Raw genomic sequence first — 17,293 nt, forward strand, 5'->3', positions numbered from 1 at the left:
GAGGCAGGAGAATTGCCTGAACCCAGGAGGCGGAGGTTGCGGTGAGCCGAGATCGCGCCATTGCACTCCAGCCTGGGTAACATGAGTGAAACTCCGTCTCAAAAAAAAAAAAAAGAATTTGTGCTATTACTACATCACTGACGTGAGCTCATGAAATTGTGATTCACTCTCCTCACTTAGAGCATGCAAAGAAAGTTGCCTGCTATCCTTGTTAGAGTGCTAGGTATATTTGTATACCAAGATAATGTGTGTTTGTCGCATCCTTACTATTACTTGAGAATATGCCTAGGTAAGCTGTGAGGCTATCCCCGTTTATCTTGGCACAAGAGTCAGTTGTTCCACAACTTTCTTCCTATTCTTCTCCAGCCCTTTTCACCTATACTCCTGTCTTTGACTTTTCTCTGCTTAATAAGCCTGACATTAGGAGCATTTGATGATTTCAGTTATAGTAGAATGAATAGTTTGGTGCTCTCTGGTTTTTTGCAGCCTATGGGCTATGGGCCTCGTATGCAGCAGCCTTCCAGCCAGAGCCAGTTCCTTCCTCAGACTCAGTTCCCATCACAGGGAATGAATGTAACAAATATGCCTTTGGCTCCGTCCAGCGGTCAAGCTCCAGTGTCTCAAGTATGTCTTATAAGTGGATTTTTTTTTTTTTTTTTAAACTTATTTTCGATTCTTGAAACTTCTCTTGACTTAGGTTTTTATAGGAAAGACTGGGAGCAAATAATGGCTGAAAACAGATGATTCTTTAAAAAATAACAATTTTGTACTTAGGGCATTCAGAACATGAAGAGATTATTCTGTGACGTAGCAATGGTGGTGTTACAAATTAGGAAGTAAATGGATGGTTTTAATTTTTTTTGTAGTAAACACTTTTAAAGTAAAATCTTAGAATTTACTAGAGCACAGAAGGAACTCTGGCTGAAGAGAGCATAGGGAGGCTCTAGAGCACTATGCACTCAATTCTGCCATTTTTCTGCAGTGGCTAAGGCCATTCTGCTGAATGGTTTGAAGTCTCTTTAGTTAAGTACTCTATTGATGGTGCTGTCCAAAGATATATCCCCAGTAATAGGATTTTTACACATTATGAAATAGATACATTGCTACTGTTTGTTTAATCAGTTTGTGTCCTAAATGCAAATAACATGCCTGTGTAAATATTTCCTTCTGTTTTGAATTGCTATCTTGTTATGTTTTTTTAACAGGCACAAATGTCTAGTTCTTCCTGCCCAGTGAACTCTCCTATAATGCCTCCAGGGTCTCAGGGGAGCCACATTCACTGTCCCCAGCTTCCTCAACCAGCTCTGCATCAGAATTCCCCCTCGCCTGTACCTAGTCGTACCCCTACCCCCCACCATACTCCCCCAAGCATAGGGGCGCAGCAGCCACCAGCAACAGCAATTCCAGCGCCTGTTCCCACGCCTCCTGCCATGCCATCTGGGCCACAGTCCCAGGCTTTACATCCCCCTCCAAGGCAGACACCTACACCACCAACAACACAACTTACCCCACAAGTGCAGTCTTCACTTCCTGCTGCTCCTTCAGCTGACCAGTCCCAGCAGCAGCCTCGCTCACAGCAGAGCACAGCAGCCTCTGTTCCCACCCCAACAGCACCGCTGCTTCCTCCACAGCCTGCAACTCCAGTAAGTAGAGATTTGGATTTAGGCAGAATCATTAGAATTACACTGTAGTATTATATTACTTCTGGGCCGTTTCTATTATTCTCTTTTATTTGATCGCTTACTGTTTTCTCCACAAGTAGAATGTAATCTCTTTTTCATTAGGGACTTTCTTATCTCGTTTTGCCTTCCTGTGATAGGACCTATTGTAACAGGATCATAAAGATTTTATTTAGATCTGACTTTGACCATTATGTTTCGTGTTGTACTCTGAGGTTGAAGGTATGTAAAGAGGTATGACAAGGGGACACAGTCCTCTTCCTTATAATATAAATATGACATATATTTAAAGAATTTTTTTCAAACAGTTTGAGCTGTGAAACTTAAGAGACTGAATTTTAAAATTCTAGAGTCGGGCAGGCGTGGTGGATTACACCTGTAACCCCAGCACTTTGGGAGGCCACGACGGGCAGATCACTTGAGGTCAGGAGTTCAAGACCAGCCTGGCCAACATGGTGAAACCCCGTCTCTACAAAAAATACAAAATTTAGCCAGATATGTTAGCGAGTGCCTGTAATCCCAGCTGCTTGGGGGACTAAGGCAAGAAAATTGCTTAAACCTGGGAGGCGTTGGAGGTTGCAGTGATCAAGGTGGCACCCACAGCACTCCAGCCTAAGCGACAGCAAAACTCTGTCTTAAAAAAAAAATCTCAGATTTATGAGTCCCTGTGGCCCTATCCAAAATTAAAAAATCATCTAAGATGAGAGAATTACAGACCCAGAACAACCTGTAGCTCACTTGTGAGAAGTTGATTATGCATATAATAAAAATTCAAATTCTCACATAATAGTTGAGTCCTTATTAATAGAACTCTTTTTGTTAAGGGTTTAGCAGCTTCTACTTTGATATCGATAGTAATATATTAGTCCTCAGTAGTTTGAACTGAGAAATCCCATGTGTCACAGCCATTTTATAAAATACTGTAGTTGATGGATGGCTGGTTCATCGTGGCCTCTGACAGACAAGGAAGAACAGAAAGAGGAACCAGTAGATCTGATTGATTTTATTCTTTATAAAATTAAGGGTAGTTCCAGAAAATACTGACTTCTCATTAAGAGGTTTCTTAAGACTTAGGAAGATGATAGGGATTGCCAGTTACCTTATTAGAATCTAGTGATTCAAAACGGCCACTCTGTCGGACATCATTGTATTTATTCTCTTTTTCTGTATGTTTGAAACTTTATGTAATGAGAAGGTAAAAACAAAAAAGATAGCCAGTTTTGTTATTTTCTTTCATCCCATTTTTGTATAAATGTGAGCTCCTCTGAAGCAGACATCTTTGAAACCCCCACACGGCCAGAGAATGATAGTTATCAGTGAAATAGTTGCTGGCTGTTGGATGTACACCCAGCTAACCAGTATTTACAAGTCTTAATTCTCCTGTTCTTAAGCATAATTAAAGGAGGTGAAATGAGCAGGCAAATGAAGGCGCCATGAATGAATATAAGCCAAGAAATGTGTTTAATTCTGCTGTCCTGTTGCTTACCTTACACTCAGATTGTATCATTGGCAAACTCTGTGTATGTGTCTCACCCACTCCCCTTTTTTTCTGCCTAGCTTTCCCAGCCAGCTGTAAGTATTGAAGGACAGGTATCAAACCCTCCATCTACTAGTAGCACAGAAGTGAATTCTCAGACCATTCCTGAGAAGCAACCTTCCCAGGAAATGAAAATGGAGGCTAAAATGGAGGTGGATCAACCAGAACCAGCAGATACTCAGCCGGAGGATATTACGGAGGTGAGAGTAGGGCAGTTACTATTTGATGTGGTTAGGACCTCAGTCTGGGAACCCAATTTTTAAAAAATACTGCAGAATATTTTGATAATTACATCTCATGGCATGAGAAAGGGTGGTGAGATTACATCCATAGGGGAGAGTAAATGATGTAATGAATGATAGTGATCTTCTTGATTCCCAAGTAGATATTTTTGGAATACTAAAATCCCTTACCTTTTCTTTTAGTCTAAAGTAGATGACTGTAAAGTGGAACCTACAGAAACAGAAGAGAGAGGCACTGAATCAAAAACTGAAATAAAAGAGGAGGAAGACCAGTCAAGTACTTCAGCTACCCAGTCATCTCCAGCTCCGGGACAGTCAAAGAAAAAGAGTTGAGTCTCTTAGGCTGTTGGTTCTAGAAGTAGCTGAAGAAACCAAAGACCCAAGGCAGAATTGCGATCATGCCTCTTGGGCCTCAGAAGTTGCCATTAATGTGATTTCATTAACCTTGAAGCCCTGGGCCTGGTCTCTTCATTGTTACTAATATTTTTTTTCTTTTCGTTTCTTTTCTTCTTTTTTTTTTTAAGTTATATTCACTTGCAGCAACCTTTGAGTTAGTCATTCCCCTCATTTCTTCAGAGTTCCTTGGTTAGCACCCTCTAAAAACGTTCTCTTTGGCCAGGCACGGTGGCTCGCACCTGTAATCCCAGCACTTTGGGAGGCTGAGGTGGGCGGATCACTTTGAGGTCAGGAGTTGGAGACCAGCCTGACCAACACGGTGAAACTTTGTCTCTACCAAAAATACAAAAATTAGCCAGGTGTGGTGGCACGTGCCTGTAATCCCAGTTACACAGGAGACTGACGCAGGAGAATCATTTGAACCTGGGAGGCGGAGGTTGCAGTGAGCCGAGATCGCGCCACCGCACTCCAACCTGAGCAACAGAGTGAGACTTCTCTCAAAAAAAAACAAAAAATTATCTTTCTCAAAAGAGAAATGTTTGTAAATAGCCTTGACTAAAATACAGGAAAGACTAGCAATAATAATAGCATTTATCATTTACCTCTTGTGTGCTAAGTACCCACATTGTCTCATTTAATTTTTTTTTTTTTTTTTTCTTTTTTTTTTGGAGATGGGGTCTCATCCTGTTTCCCAGACTGGAGTGTAGTGACGCAATCTCAGCTCACTGCAACATCTGACTCCCAAGTTCAAACAGTTCTCTTGCCTCAGCTTCCTGAGTAGTTGAGAATAGCGTGCCACCACATCCAACTATATTTTTTTGTATTTTTAGTAGAGACAAGGTTTCACTATGTTGGCCAGGCTGAAACTTCCGTCCTCAAAGTGATCCGCCCACTTCAGCCTGCCAAAGTGCTGGGATTATAGACACGAGCCACTGTTCCTGGCCCTGTGGACTCTCATTTAGCAAAGTCTCTTCATAAATTTTTAGAAACCTTTGGATTCTGTTTCCAATTGACCAAATCTGTCTTCGCTGAATTTGTGACTGAAAAGTTAAGCTGAGGGTGAAGGGTGTTTAAAGGTGGTAAGGCACACTTTTTAGGAGCTGCCTGAAGCAGAGCAGCACTTAGAATCAGTAATTAAGCCCTTAGTGATATTTCCATGGGGACAGAGTAGTTAATTTTGTGTTATTTGATTCTGAGATGCTTTTAGAGCTTCAACCTCCATGGTTTTTAAAACTTCTTTTGATTAATTGATAACTAATTTCAGATATACTTTTTTTCCCAAAGTTTTCAAACCAGAAGAACTACGACAGGCACTGATGCCAACATTGGAGGCACTTTACCGTCAGGATCCAGAATCCCTTCCTTTTCGTCAACCTGTGGACCCTCAGCTTTTAGGAATCCCTGTAAGTATCTGTTGGTACTTCTGATTTTGTTTTTTAATTTGATAACAGCTTTATTGAGAGATAATTCACATTCCAAATAGTATACAGCCACTCATTTCAAATGTATAATTCAGTGATTTTTTTTTTTTTTTTTTTTGAGACGAAGTTTTGCTCTTGTTACCCAGGCTGGAGTGCAGTGGCGCGATCTTGGCTCACCGCAACCTCCACCTCCTGGGTTCAGGCAATTCTCCTGCCTCAGCCTCCTGAGTAGCTGGGATTACAGGCACATGCCACCATGCCCAGCTGATTTTTTTGTATTTTTAGTAGAGACGGGGTTTCACCATGTTGACCAGGATGGTCTCGATCTCTTGACCTCGTGATCCACCCGCCTCGGCCTCCCAAAGTGCTGGGATTACAGGATGAGCCACCGCGCCCGGCTTGGAGACAGTCTTAATCTGGTTGCCCAGGCTGCAGTGCAGTGGCTCGATCTTGGCACACTACTGCCTCTACCTCTTGGGCTCAGATGATTCTCCCACTTTAGCCTCCTGAGTAGCTGGGACTACAGGCATGTGCCACCTCAGCTGGCTAGTTCTTTGCATTTTTTAGTAGAGATGGGGTTTCACCATATTGCCCAAGCTGGTCTTGAACTCCTGGACTCAAGCAGTTGGCCCACCTCAGACTCTTAAGAGTGCCGAAATTAGGCCGGGCGCGGTGGCTCACGCCTGTAATCCCAGCACTTTGGGAGGCCGAGGCGGGTGGATCACGAGGTCAAGAGATCGAGACCATCCTGGTCAACATGGTGAAACCCTGTCTCTACTAAAAATACAAAACATTAGCTGGGCATGGTGGCACGTGCCTGTAATCCCAGCTACTCAGGAGGCTGAGGCAGGAGAATTGCCTGAACCCAGGAGGCGGAGGTTGCAGTGAGCCAAGATCGCGCCATTGCACTCCAGCCTGGGTCACATGAGTGAAACTCCGTCTCGGGGGGGAAAAAAAAAAAAAACAAGAGTGCCGAAATTATAGGCATGAACCACCAGGCCTGGCCTAATTCAGTGATTCTTAGTATATTCACAGAGTTGTGCATGAGACTTTTATTTTCATCATTCAAAAAAATCCTGTACCATTAACAGGATTTAATGGTACACTCACCATTTTCTCCCATAGCACCCCAATCCTAGACCATCACCAAACTGCATTCTGTCTCTGGATCTGTCTGTTCTACACACTTAATTAAATTAAGCATACAATATGTGATTCTTTGTGCCAGAACTTTCCCTTAGCATAATGTTTTCAAGGTTCATCCATGTTGTAGCATGAATCAGTACCTCATACCTATTTATAGCCAATAATTTTCCATTATACATATTTTCTTTACCCATTGATTAGTTGGTAGACATTTGGGTAGTTTACACTTTTTGACTATTAAGATAGTACTACAAGGCCGGGCGCGGTGGCTCAAGCCTGTAATCCCAGCACTTTGGGAGGCCGAGGCGGGTGGATCACGAGGTCAAGAGATTGAGACCATCCTGGTCAACATGGTGAAACCCCGTCTCTACCAAAAATGCAAAAAATTAGCTGGGCGTGGTGGCGCGTGCCTGTAATCCCAGCTACTCAGGAGGCTGAGGCAGGAGAATTGCCTGAACCCAGGAGGCGGAGGTTGCAGTGAGCCGAGATCGCGCCATTGCACTCCAGCCTGGGTAACAAGAGTGAAATTCCGTCTCAGAATTGCTTGAACTTGGGAGGCGGGGATTGCAATACAGTGAATATTGGTGTACAAGTTTTGTGTGGATTTATGTTTTTATTTCTCTTTGATATTTACCCAGAAGTGGAATTCCTGGGTAGTACAGTTTATTTACTTTTGTTGTTTTAAGAGCCAATAGATCATAGCAGAAAAATGGACCCCAGTTATTTTTGTTTTTAAAGTTGCTTCCACATACTAGGCCGCTGGCAGGTATCATTTGGGGGTTTTAAACTGTTACTGGGCTGGGCCCTGTAGCTCATGCCTGTAATCCCATCATTTTAGGGGGCCAAACCAGGTGGATCACTTGAGGTCAGGAGTTTGAGACCAGCCTGGCCAAACGTAGTGAAACCCCATCTCTACTAAAAATACAAAAATTAGCTGGGCATGGTGGCACATGCCTGTAATCCCAGCTACTTGGGAGGCTGAGGCAGGAGAATTGCTTGAACTTGGGAGGCGGGGGTTGCAGTGAGCCAAGATCGCACCACTGCACTCCAGCCTGGACAACAGACTGAGATTCTGTCTCAAAAGTGCTAGGCTGGGCGCGGTGGCACACGCCTATAATCCCAGCACTTTGAGAGGCCAAGGCGGGTGGATCGCGAGGTCAAGAGATCGAGACCATCCTGGTTAATGTGATGAAACCCCATCTCTACCAAAAATACAAAAATTAGCTGGGCATGGTGGCACACACCTGTAGTCCCAGCTGCTCAGGAGGCTGAGGCAGGAGAATTGCTTGAACCCAGGAGGCAGAGGTAGCAGTGAGCCGAGATCGTGCCATTGTACTCCACCCTGGGTGACAAAAGCGAAACTCTGCCTCAAAAAAAAAAAAAGTCAAGTGCTTCCAGAGGCAAAAGGTTTTAGGAATTTTCTCCTCCTGTATCTTGCTGTGATTTCAGATGGAACACTTTAAGTTCTGTAGGCTTAGTTTCCTAATTGTACACCTCTTCTAGTACTAAAATTTTAAATATCTTTGACTTGACTGATATGACATATACATTCATAAAGTACCTGGATTAGTTTCAGTAAACTGTCAGCCTGATGTCTAGAAAGTCCATAGTAGTTCTGTTTTTCTGCCCTTTGAGTAGGTTAGTATCTCTGTAGACTGATGATTTAAAGAAGTATCGGACATCAGTCACCTCTTGGGGAATATAGACAGGTCAGAAACTAAAACACTACCTCAAAGATTAACCATGATAATGGATGATACTCCATCTCCCATAAATATAGTTAGACTTGACTAATGTTTGATGTCACTTGTCTTCTTTGTAGGATTACTTTGATATTGTGAAGAGCCCTATGGATCTTTCTACAATTAAGAGGAAGTTAGACACTGGACAGTATCAGGAGCCCTGGCAATATGTTGATGATATTTGGCTTATGTTCAATAATGCCTGGTTATACAACCGGAAAACATCACGGGTATACAAATACTGCTCCAAACTATCTGAGGTCTTTGAACAGGAAATTGACCCAGTGATGCAAAGCCTTGGATACTGTTGTGGCAGAAAGGTAAGAAATGTGTTTCAAATTTGTGACTTTTTGAGAATACCTAGAATAATAAAGTGATGACTATGGTAAGAGAATATCTGACTTCTGGCTTTGACATGGCTTGCTTATTCGTTCATTCATTCATTCGAGACAGGGTCTTACTCTGTCTCCCAGGCTAGAGTGCAGCCGTGAAGTCATAGCTCACTGCAGTCTCAACCTCCTGGGCTCAAGCAGTTCTCCCAGCTCAGCCTCCTGAGCAACTGGGACTATAGGCATGAGCCACCTCTCCCAGCTCACACAGTCTTTCTCTTAATGTTTGCCATGGTAGTAATAGCTGTTAATATGAAATAGAGTTTCTTTAAAGGCATTTTTTCACAGGGGTCAATTGTATGGAAAAGTTGACCAATTAAATGCTGAATCAACAACACACTGAGCTCATCTGGAGTAGAGGCATTCAGCTGTAGGAGCAGATTCCTCAGCATCTGTTGGCTTTTCAGTACATATCACTTCACATTGTTGGTTTTTTGTTTTTAAAATAAGATTGGGGTCTTGCTCTGTTTCCTAAGCTGGTTCTTCCCACCTTGGCTTCCTGAGCACTGCAGGCAAGCGCCACCATGCCCAGCTATTCCTGTTGGGTTCTTTGATAAAAGTGATGGAAGGATATGACTGCCAAGCCTACCTCAGCGTTTTGAAATGATGTAGAAGTAAACTGAGCATGATTTTCAGAAACTGAATAGCCCATTATAATGAACATAAATGAGAACTAAGACACCATTGACTTTTGTCTGTGATTTGCCATACTTACTATTATAGTTTGTCCTTAAGGCCTCTGTGCTTTTTAACGAACGGTTTCTTTTGCAGTTGGAGTTCTCTCCACAGACACTGTGTTGCTACGGCAAACAGTTATGCACAATACCTCGTGATGCCACTTACTACAGCTACCAGAACAGGTAAGCTTGGCCAGGTGTGGGCCATGGTCCATGTGTCCACATGTTCAGGGAGTGCCTGCGGATGGACCAGCACACATACAGTCATGGTTCATGTGTATCTTGCTTGAAGACAGCTGTATAGCACAAGTTCTGTTTTTTGCCTTCTGCCTTTGTTTACAGAATTAGAAAATTTTCTATCAGAATAGCCTTGCATCAGTTGCCATGGTTTCCTCCCAAGACTCTGAGAAGTTAAGCAACTTTGTGAGTTGTTGACGTAGATGGGTCTGTATCCCAGGCCCCACATCCCTTTCTACTGTGTTCTTAATTGATCATCACAGCCTGAGGCAAAACGGAGATGATTTTCAAACTTCTGAAACTAGCTGGACAGCGTTTTGAAAATGTTTCCCTTTTATATGAGGCCTACCGCTGAGTTGTTCTTGGAATATATGAAAACAGGATTCTGGAGTCTTTTATGTGCCTCATATTAAGCAAATTGAAAGGAAAATCTCAAATAGTTCTGTACCTTACTTTTCCCAACACAGCCTTGCATATGACAGAGGACATTTTGAGTCTAATAAACTAAGCACCTCTGCCTAATTTCCTCCTGCCCAATCAATGGCTGTAATCACATAAATCACATTCACTAATCTATCTTTTTTAAAACGGAGTCTCGCTCTGTCACCAGGCTGGAGTGCAATGGCAAGATCTTGGCTCACTGCAACCTCCGATTCCCTGGTTCAAGTGATTCTCCTGACTCAGCCTCCCAAGTAGCTGGGATTACAGGCACGCACCAACGCACCCAGCTAATTTTTGTACTTTTAGTAGAGATGAGGTTACACCATGTTGGCCTGGATGGTCTCAGTCTCCTGACCTCATGATCCGCCCACCTCAGCCTCCCAAAGTGCTGGGATTGCAGGTGTGAGCTACCACGCCAACTGCATTCACTAGCCTATCTTAACCACAATTTGTCTCCTGTTTTCAGTGATCAGCCTACAATATAGTTTGCATTGGGTGTTTATTTGGGGCTCTGATAACAGTAATAACAAGGCTGGATAGTACTAATACTCTTTGTTTGTTAATACCAAATCCATGGTGTTGGTTTTTGCTGAACTTGTGTGATGCAGATGTATTTCTAGCTTTGAAAAATCACTTAAACTTATTTTATTTACAAAAAGTTAGATGTGCTTCTAATGCTTTGTAGACTTAATGCTTTGCTTTTGCAGTGAGTAAAAATCTAGGTTTTTACTCATTTGAAACCTAGAAAAGGTGAGAGTCAAATGTATAAGTACCTTATGGTTGAAAAAGCAAGTAACTTGACAAACTTCTCTCATATTTACTAAAACAGCAGTCTAAAGTGTTTATCTTTGCACCAAGCCACCTTTAATCATGTACCTGCACACATCCCTTCCTTTTAAAATGTGTCCACTTGATGGCTCTAGTCAGTATTTAACTGCTTCTGCAGGCTTTTCAGTAAACCATTTTTTTTTCTTTGTTTTTTGAGATAGGGTTTCACTCTGTCACCAGGCTGGTGTGTAGTGGCGTGATCTTGTCTCACTGCAGCCGCTGCCTCTCGCTGGCTCAGGTGATCCTCCTAACTCAGTTTCCCAAGTAGCTGAGACTTCAAGCACGTGTCACCACACACACTCAGCTAATTTTTTGTGGAGACGGGGTTTTAACATGATGCCCAGGCTGGTCTCAAACTCCTGAGCTCAAGCGTTCTGCCTGCTTCAGCCTCCCAGAGTGCTGGTATTATAGATAAGAGCCACCATGCCTGGCCAGAAAGCAGTTGCTTTACTTAAGGCTTCCTTGGGATAAGAAAGAAATTTTGTCTTTTAATCCATGGTGGTTTTTTGTTTTGTTTTTATTTTTTTGAGAAGGAGTCTCGCTCTTTTACCCAGGCTAGAGTGAAGTGGCATGATCTTGGCTCACCACAACCTCTGCCTGCCAGGTTCAAGTGATTCTCCTGCCTCAGCCTCCCAAGTAGCTGGAATTACAGGCGTGTGCCACCATGCCCAGCTAATTTTGGTATTTTTAGTAGAGACAGGGTTTTACCATGTTGGGCAGGCTGGTCTCGAACTCCTGACCTCAGGTGATCCACTCACCTTGGTTTCCCAAAGTCCTAGGATTACAGGCTTGAGCCACCGCATCTGGCCATGGTTGTTTTTACATTATTGTTTTCTGCAACTGTATCTATAGTGGGCTTTTAAAGGAGTAGGGTTGGGGGGCTGTCGTTTTTTGTTTTATAAGTGGGAAGAAGTGTGATTCCTATATTTAGGTAGTGAGCAGCAGCTTTTCTCTCCCTGGTATATTTATCCTTCTTCCTCCTTTTGATTATTTACATCACATAGCGTTAATTGCTGAAATGAAAGGATATGGGTCTGTGTAATTGAAACTTTTGCTTTTATTTGCAGTAATCATTTACTACTTGTGATCCCATTTGAGACATTTAATGCTAATCTGTGCTTTGCCTTGGCTTTCTGCTTTGTGTTGTTCTGTCTTGCTTTTATGTTTTTTGTTGTCTTGCAATCCCTCATTTCTTCGTTTGTTTTGTGTTTTTTTTTTCTCCCTCATGCTTGTCGTTGTCTGCACTTGGCTTTGATTGCAAAAAAACAAAAAAACAAAATCAAAAAAAAAAAAAAACAAAACAAAACCCAAACTGTGGGGCCCATATATCTGCATCATTGAATGTCCTTGTCGCCGTTGATGACCTGCTCTCTGCTCCCGTCCCCCTCCTTGGCCTGCTGTGATTGGTGGCTTCGTTGCTTGGCTTGGGCTGTGTTGTGTGAACGGAACAGTTCACCCCAGTATGGCCTTCTTGCCGACAGGTATCATTTCTGTGAGAAGTGTTTCAATGAAATCCAAGGGGAGAGCGTTTCTTTGGGGGATGACCCTTCCCAGCCTCAAACGTAAGTAACCATTATTTTGAAAAGTGCTAATTAGTTGCTGTCACGTGATTATACACAGGCTTATTTCTAAATGAACTTAAACTATGCTGTTGAATATGGTAGCCATTAGTCACGTCTTGCTATTTAAATGCAAATTAAATAAAATTAAAAATTGTTTATCACATGGACTACTCACAGTTAAAGTGTTCAGTAGCTATCTGTGTCTGGTGGCTACCATATTGGCCAACCCAGAGAATATATCCATCATAGTAGAAAGCTCTATGAGACATCACTGGACTAGGGAATATGTCAGCAGTAGGCAGTCATCTTAGTTACAGTAAAAGTTATTCTGTATAGGAAGCAATCAGTTTCTCTTTGAAAAATTGAAAGTTTAGTACAAGAAAACTTCATTATTAACTTTTCTGAGTTTGAGGGTAATTAAGCTGATAAGCACCTTATACCCTTCTCTTGTAGGTTAACAGAAGACGCAAGTCACTATTTTAGTGAATAATAGACTTTAACAACATGCAGGGGTTTAAGAGACTTGCTTGGGCTTTGCAATCTCACAAGCTCTTACCATTTGGTAAATGGTCAAGAAAAAAATTTCAAACACAGTCTAATAGTAATAGTAGTAATCTCTTAAGATTGAGGCAGTCACTATAATTCAAACTTGGACTGTTGAAGAAGGAAAAATTGCTTAGTGTAATTTTCTTATTGTAGGTTCATATTCTGTTTACAACATCGCACAAAAATATGGAATTGTTTTGTTCCTAGTAAATGGGGCTTCTGAGAAAAGCTGTGTTTAATTTTTCTTTCTTTTTTTTTTTCTTTTTGTTTTTTTTTGGCTCCGGAGTTTCGTTTTTGTTACCCAGGCTGGAGTGCAATGGCGTGATCTCGGCTCACCGCAACCTCCATCTCCTGGGTTCAGGCAATTCTCCTGCCTCAGCCTCCTGAGTAGCTGGGATTACAGGCACGCGCCACCATGCCCAGCTAATTTTTTGTATTTTCAGTAGAGACGGGGTTTCACCATGTTGACCAGGATGGTCTCGATCTCTTGACCTCATGATCCACCCGCCTCGGCCTCCCAAAGTGCTGGGATTACAGGCTTGAGCCACCGCGCCCGGCCTAATTTTTCTAAATTAAGTTGTAAAAACAGCAGCGTCTGAGTGCCAGCTAGGAGAGTAGATACTGGGAGCCTATGATCCTTGAAACATTTTGACACTTGGTTAAGCCAGGAAGGTCAGCTCTAGGGTAAGTTTCCTTGATTCAGGAAGAGACATAATCCTTGCCATTGAACTCTCTCAAGTGGCTTACCAAATATTCTAAACCTGAAAGCAGTGTATCTTTAGCTTTGGAAAGTATAGGAACAAGACCCCTCCCAATTCTGCAGGTCTATAGTGGACACAAGTGTCTGTTTTTAACAAACTCCGAGATTTCTTCTGGTGCTGCTGGTCTTAGACTTATTAGTAGCACTTGGAGTAGCAAGATAGGCCATTCAGGAGAATGCTATCAACAGAGACGAAAGAATCTCTAGGCCATAACTAGTATAAGAAACAGTTTTCAGTATGGACATGTCCTCATTTTTGTAAGGAAGAATAACAGTAGTCCAAGTTGGGCCCCCTAATGTTGATTCTAGTTGGGAGAATGGTAAGAACTGTTGGCTTTTGTATGTAGTAAGGCTATGAGCAGTGTGGTATGCTAGGTTTTAGGATGGGAAGCCATGTGAAATTTTGAAATGTGAAATATGGAACTTTCGTCCTTCAGATTTACCCCAAGACATGTTTTTTTAAGACGGAGTTTCACCATGTTGGTCAGGCTGGCCTTGAACTCCCGACCTCAGGTGATCCGTCCACCTTGGCTTCCAAAGTGCTTGGATTACAAGCTGAGCCACCACACCCAACCTTTTTTTTTTTTTTTTTTAAACTTTTTTTTTGTTTTAAATAAAGATGGGATTTCACCTTGATGGCCAGGCTGGTTTTGAACTCCTGACCTCAGGTGATCCACCCACCTTGGCCTCCCAAAGTGCTAGGATTATAGGCGTGAGCCACCATGCCCAGCCTACATGTATTCTTAGTGTTGAAATTTTCTGTTGTAAAAAGTTGTGCAACAAGACCCTTCCTGAAAACTTTTTATTTAAATAGTGATTTACTTCCCAGTATACATGCCATTTTTTGTAACTCAGTCGAGGAACATTAAACCATAAAAAGATACAAATACCTCACACCAAGAATAGTAATAGGCAAGATTTTTTTTTTTTTTTTTTTTTTTTTCCTTTTTCTTTTTTTTTTGAGACGGAGTTTCGCTCTCGTTACCCAGGCTGGAGTGCAATGGCGCGATCTCGGCTCACCGCAACCTCCGCCTCCCGGGTTCAGGCAGTTCTCCTGCCCCAGCCTCCTGACTCGCTGGGATTACAGGCACGCGCCACCATGCCCAGCTAATTTTTTTGTATTTTTTAGTAGAGACGGGGTTTCACCATGTTGACCAGGATGGTCTCGATCTCTTGACCTCGTGATCCACCCGCCTCGGCCTCCCACAGTGCTGGGATTACAGGCTTGAGCCACCGCGCCCGGCGCAAGATTTTAAAAGGAAAAGAAGGAATAGTTTTTCTAGTTCTTCCTGGGTTCTCCATTTCTGATAAGAGGAAATGTATTTCCTCTTAAGTCCTGTAGAATATTCCTTTACATAAACATGCATTTTGTGTGAGCCAAGAATGCATCTATTTAAATGTGTATTCTTAAAAGACCTAAATCCGTTTATAGTGTGAAGTTTGTTCCTTTGGTTAGAGCAGCAGTCCATTTGCTCATCTCTATCACTTTTTCTCATTGTATCCCTTTTCTCTCCTTAGTACAATAAATAAAGAACAATTTTCCAAGAGAAAAAATGACACACTGGATCCTGAACTGTAAGTAAGACCCCCTTGAAAATAAGCTTTGATTTTTCCTTTTCCCTTTTATTCTCTTTGTTTGCGTGATCCATCAGATGATCTTGTATTCTTGGGCTAAGTCTGTATAACATACATCTAATGAGTAGTAAAACCATGGAAAACACTGAAGAACTAAAAAACGTTAGGTTTTTTTTTTTTTTTTTTGCCTGTGCAGAAGACATAAGTTTTTAATGTTAATTTTAATGTTCTTAATGTTCAATGGAAAACATTAAAGATCTAAACCTTTAGTTTGCAGCGAGGCTTTTAGAGCGTGAAGGACTGAAATGTATGTTTTCTAGATGTTCTTAAAATGGATGGGATGGTATTAGATTCATTTGGAATTTTCAACACCAGTAATCTGTCTCTTAATAATTAGCTGGGCTTGGCCAGGAGCAGTGGCTCATGTCTGTGATCCCAGCACTTTGGAAGAACAAGGTGGATAGATCACCTGAGGTCAGGAGTTGGAGACCAGCCTGGCCAACTTGGTGAAACCCAACTTAGCTGGGTGTGGTGGTGCACACGTGTAATCTCAGCTACTTGGGAGGCTGAGGCAGGGGAAATCACTGGAACCCGGGAGGCAGAGGTTTCAGTGAGCTGAGATCATGCCACTACACTCCAGCCTGGGTGACAGCGCGAGATTCCGTCTCAGAAAAATTAGCCAGGCATGATGGTGTGTGCTTGTGGTCCCAGTGAGGTAGCTGAGAGGCCAAGGCAGGAAAATGTCTTGAGCACAGGAGTTCAGGGTTCCAGTGAGCTGTGAGCATGCTACCCACTTCAGCCTTTGCAAGAGAATGAGACCCTATCTAAAAAAAAAAAAAAAAAAGAAAGAAACTTTATTAAAACTGTTCTCAGTTCTTTGATCATGACCTTGGGTATCTTTGTCAGGAATCATGGGAAATATTTGAAGTTTTTGTTTGGTTAAGGTTTGCGATTAATCTTTCTTGGAATTGGCTCCGCTCTTCCAGGTTTGTTGAATGTACAGAGTGCGGAAGAAAGATGCATCAAATCTGTGTCCTTCACCATGAGATCATCTGGCCCGCTGGGTAAGGCTTAAGTTGCTTATTTCTCTGGAATTTCTCTTTATCATGAATAGTAATGAGTTTTTTATTCTATGCATGCATTGACTATATTGTATCTTCCAAGTTACTGTCTTTAAGTTTTCTTCTTTGGATTTGGCAACGATAATTACAGTTCACTTTTTAAAAATTAATTTAATTTTTTTTAATTTAAATATACATTCTTTTTAGCCATATACGTATATTTTGCTGGATTTTATTAAAACCATATTGTAGTTATTACACATTAAAAATAAATGCTTTTGGCCAGGCAAGGTGGCTCACGCCTGTAATCCCTGCACTTTGGGAGAAAGAGAAAGAAGAAAGTAAATGCTTTTAATAAGGCATCTAGAAACTAGCATCATGCTGTGAATGACATACCATTGGTCTGGCCCTGGTAAGGATCATCTTTTGGTTAGGGCTGGGGACAGCAAATTATAAGGCTGCAGTCATAGTGTAATTGTCTAGTGAAAGGGAGAAGCCATCACTCTGTACAAGAGGAACTAATCCGAGCCATGTTCCAAAGGAAGAGGGTATATGGGCATCAAGTGTGCCTCTCATTAGGATGGGATCTCTATGTCTTCTGCTCTGTTCTTGGGCTGATTGTTGCTCCTGATTAGTGGTTACAAGAAAGGGCAGGCTAGTTTAACAAATTTCACTTTTCTTTTTTCACTGTTATTTTCACATAGAAAACAACACTAAGGAAAATTACAAGAGGGGATGGTTTGGTGGCTATTGTATTTTCAGTATGACTTGTCTTTTAAGTGTGCCATTTTAATGCTTTCCTTAATCACAGACTTCTTCGTATAAATGATTAAGGGACTTTTTATGGTTCTTAGAATTTAGGATCAGTCAGCTGAATGACAGTCTCTGTTATTACTGTGTTAAGCTTGCTTTTTCTTAAAATTTGAATAGTATGACAGTTTATAAAGCAAAAAATGATGGTCTCAGCTTCTCTTTTCCCACCCAGATTCCCCGCCACAGAAATAACATGGCCATCAGTTTGGAAATATTCTTTTTTTTTTTTTTTTTTTTTTTT

General features: G+C 41.9%; 1 protein-coding gene across 1 annotated transcript in view; it reads left to right on the forward strand.

The window, feature by feature from the left end:
* Nucleotides 1-17,293, forward strand: part of EP300 (E1A binding protein p300) — an 86,139-nt gene that overhangs the window by 56,771 nt on the left and 12,075 nt on the right. The window contains exons 11-20 of the mRNA XM_032267161.1: nt 487-624; nt 1,206-1,643; nt 3,237-3,416; nt 3,642-3,786; nt 5,139-5,257; nt 8,244-8,483; nt 9,324-9,412; nt 12,217-12,297; nt 15,122-15,178; nt 16,165-16,242. Of these exons, the coding sequence (XP_032123052.1) occupies nt 487-624; nt 1,206-1,643; nt 3,237-3,416; nt 3,642-3,786; nt 5,139-5,257; nt 8,244-8,483; nt 9,324-9,412; nt 12,217-12,297; nt 15,122-15,178; nt 16,165-16,242 (1,565 nt within the window). The remainder of the gene's footprint in view (nt 1-486; nt 625-1,205; nt 1,644-3,236; nt 3,417-3,641; nt 3,787-5,138; nt 5,258-8,243; nt 8,484-9,323; nt 9,413-12,216; nt 12,298-15,121; nt 15,179-16,164; nt 16,243-17,293) is intronic.

Source organism: Sapajus apella, unplaced genomic scaffold (assembly GCF_009761245.1).
Source record: "Sapajus apella isolate SASKATOON/1434 unplaced genomic scaffold, GSC_monkey_1.0 scaffold166, whole genome shotgun sequence".
Lineage (NCBI taxonomy): Eukaryota > Metazoa > Chordata > Mammalia > Primates > Cebidae > Sapajus > Sapajus apella.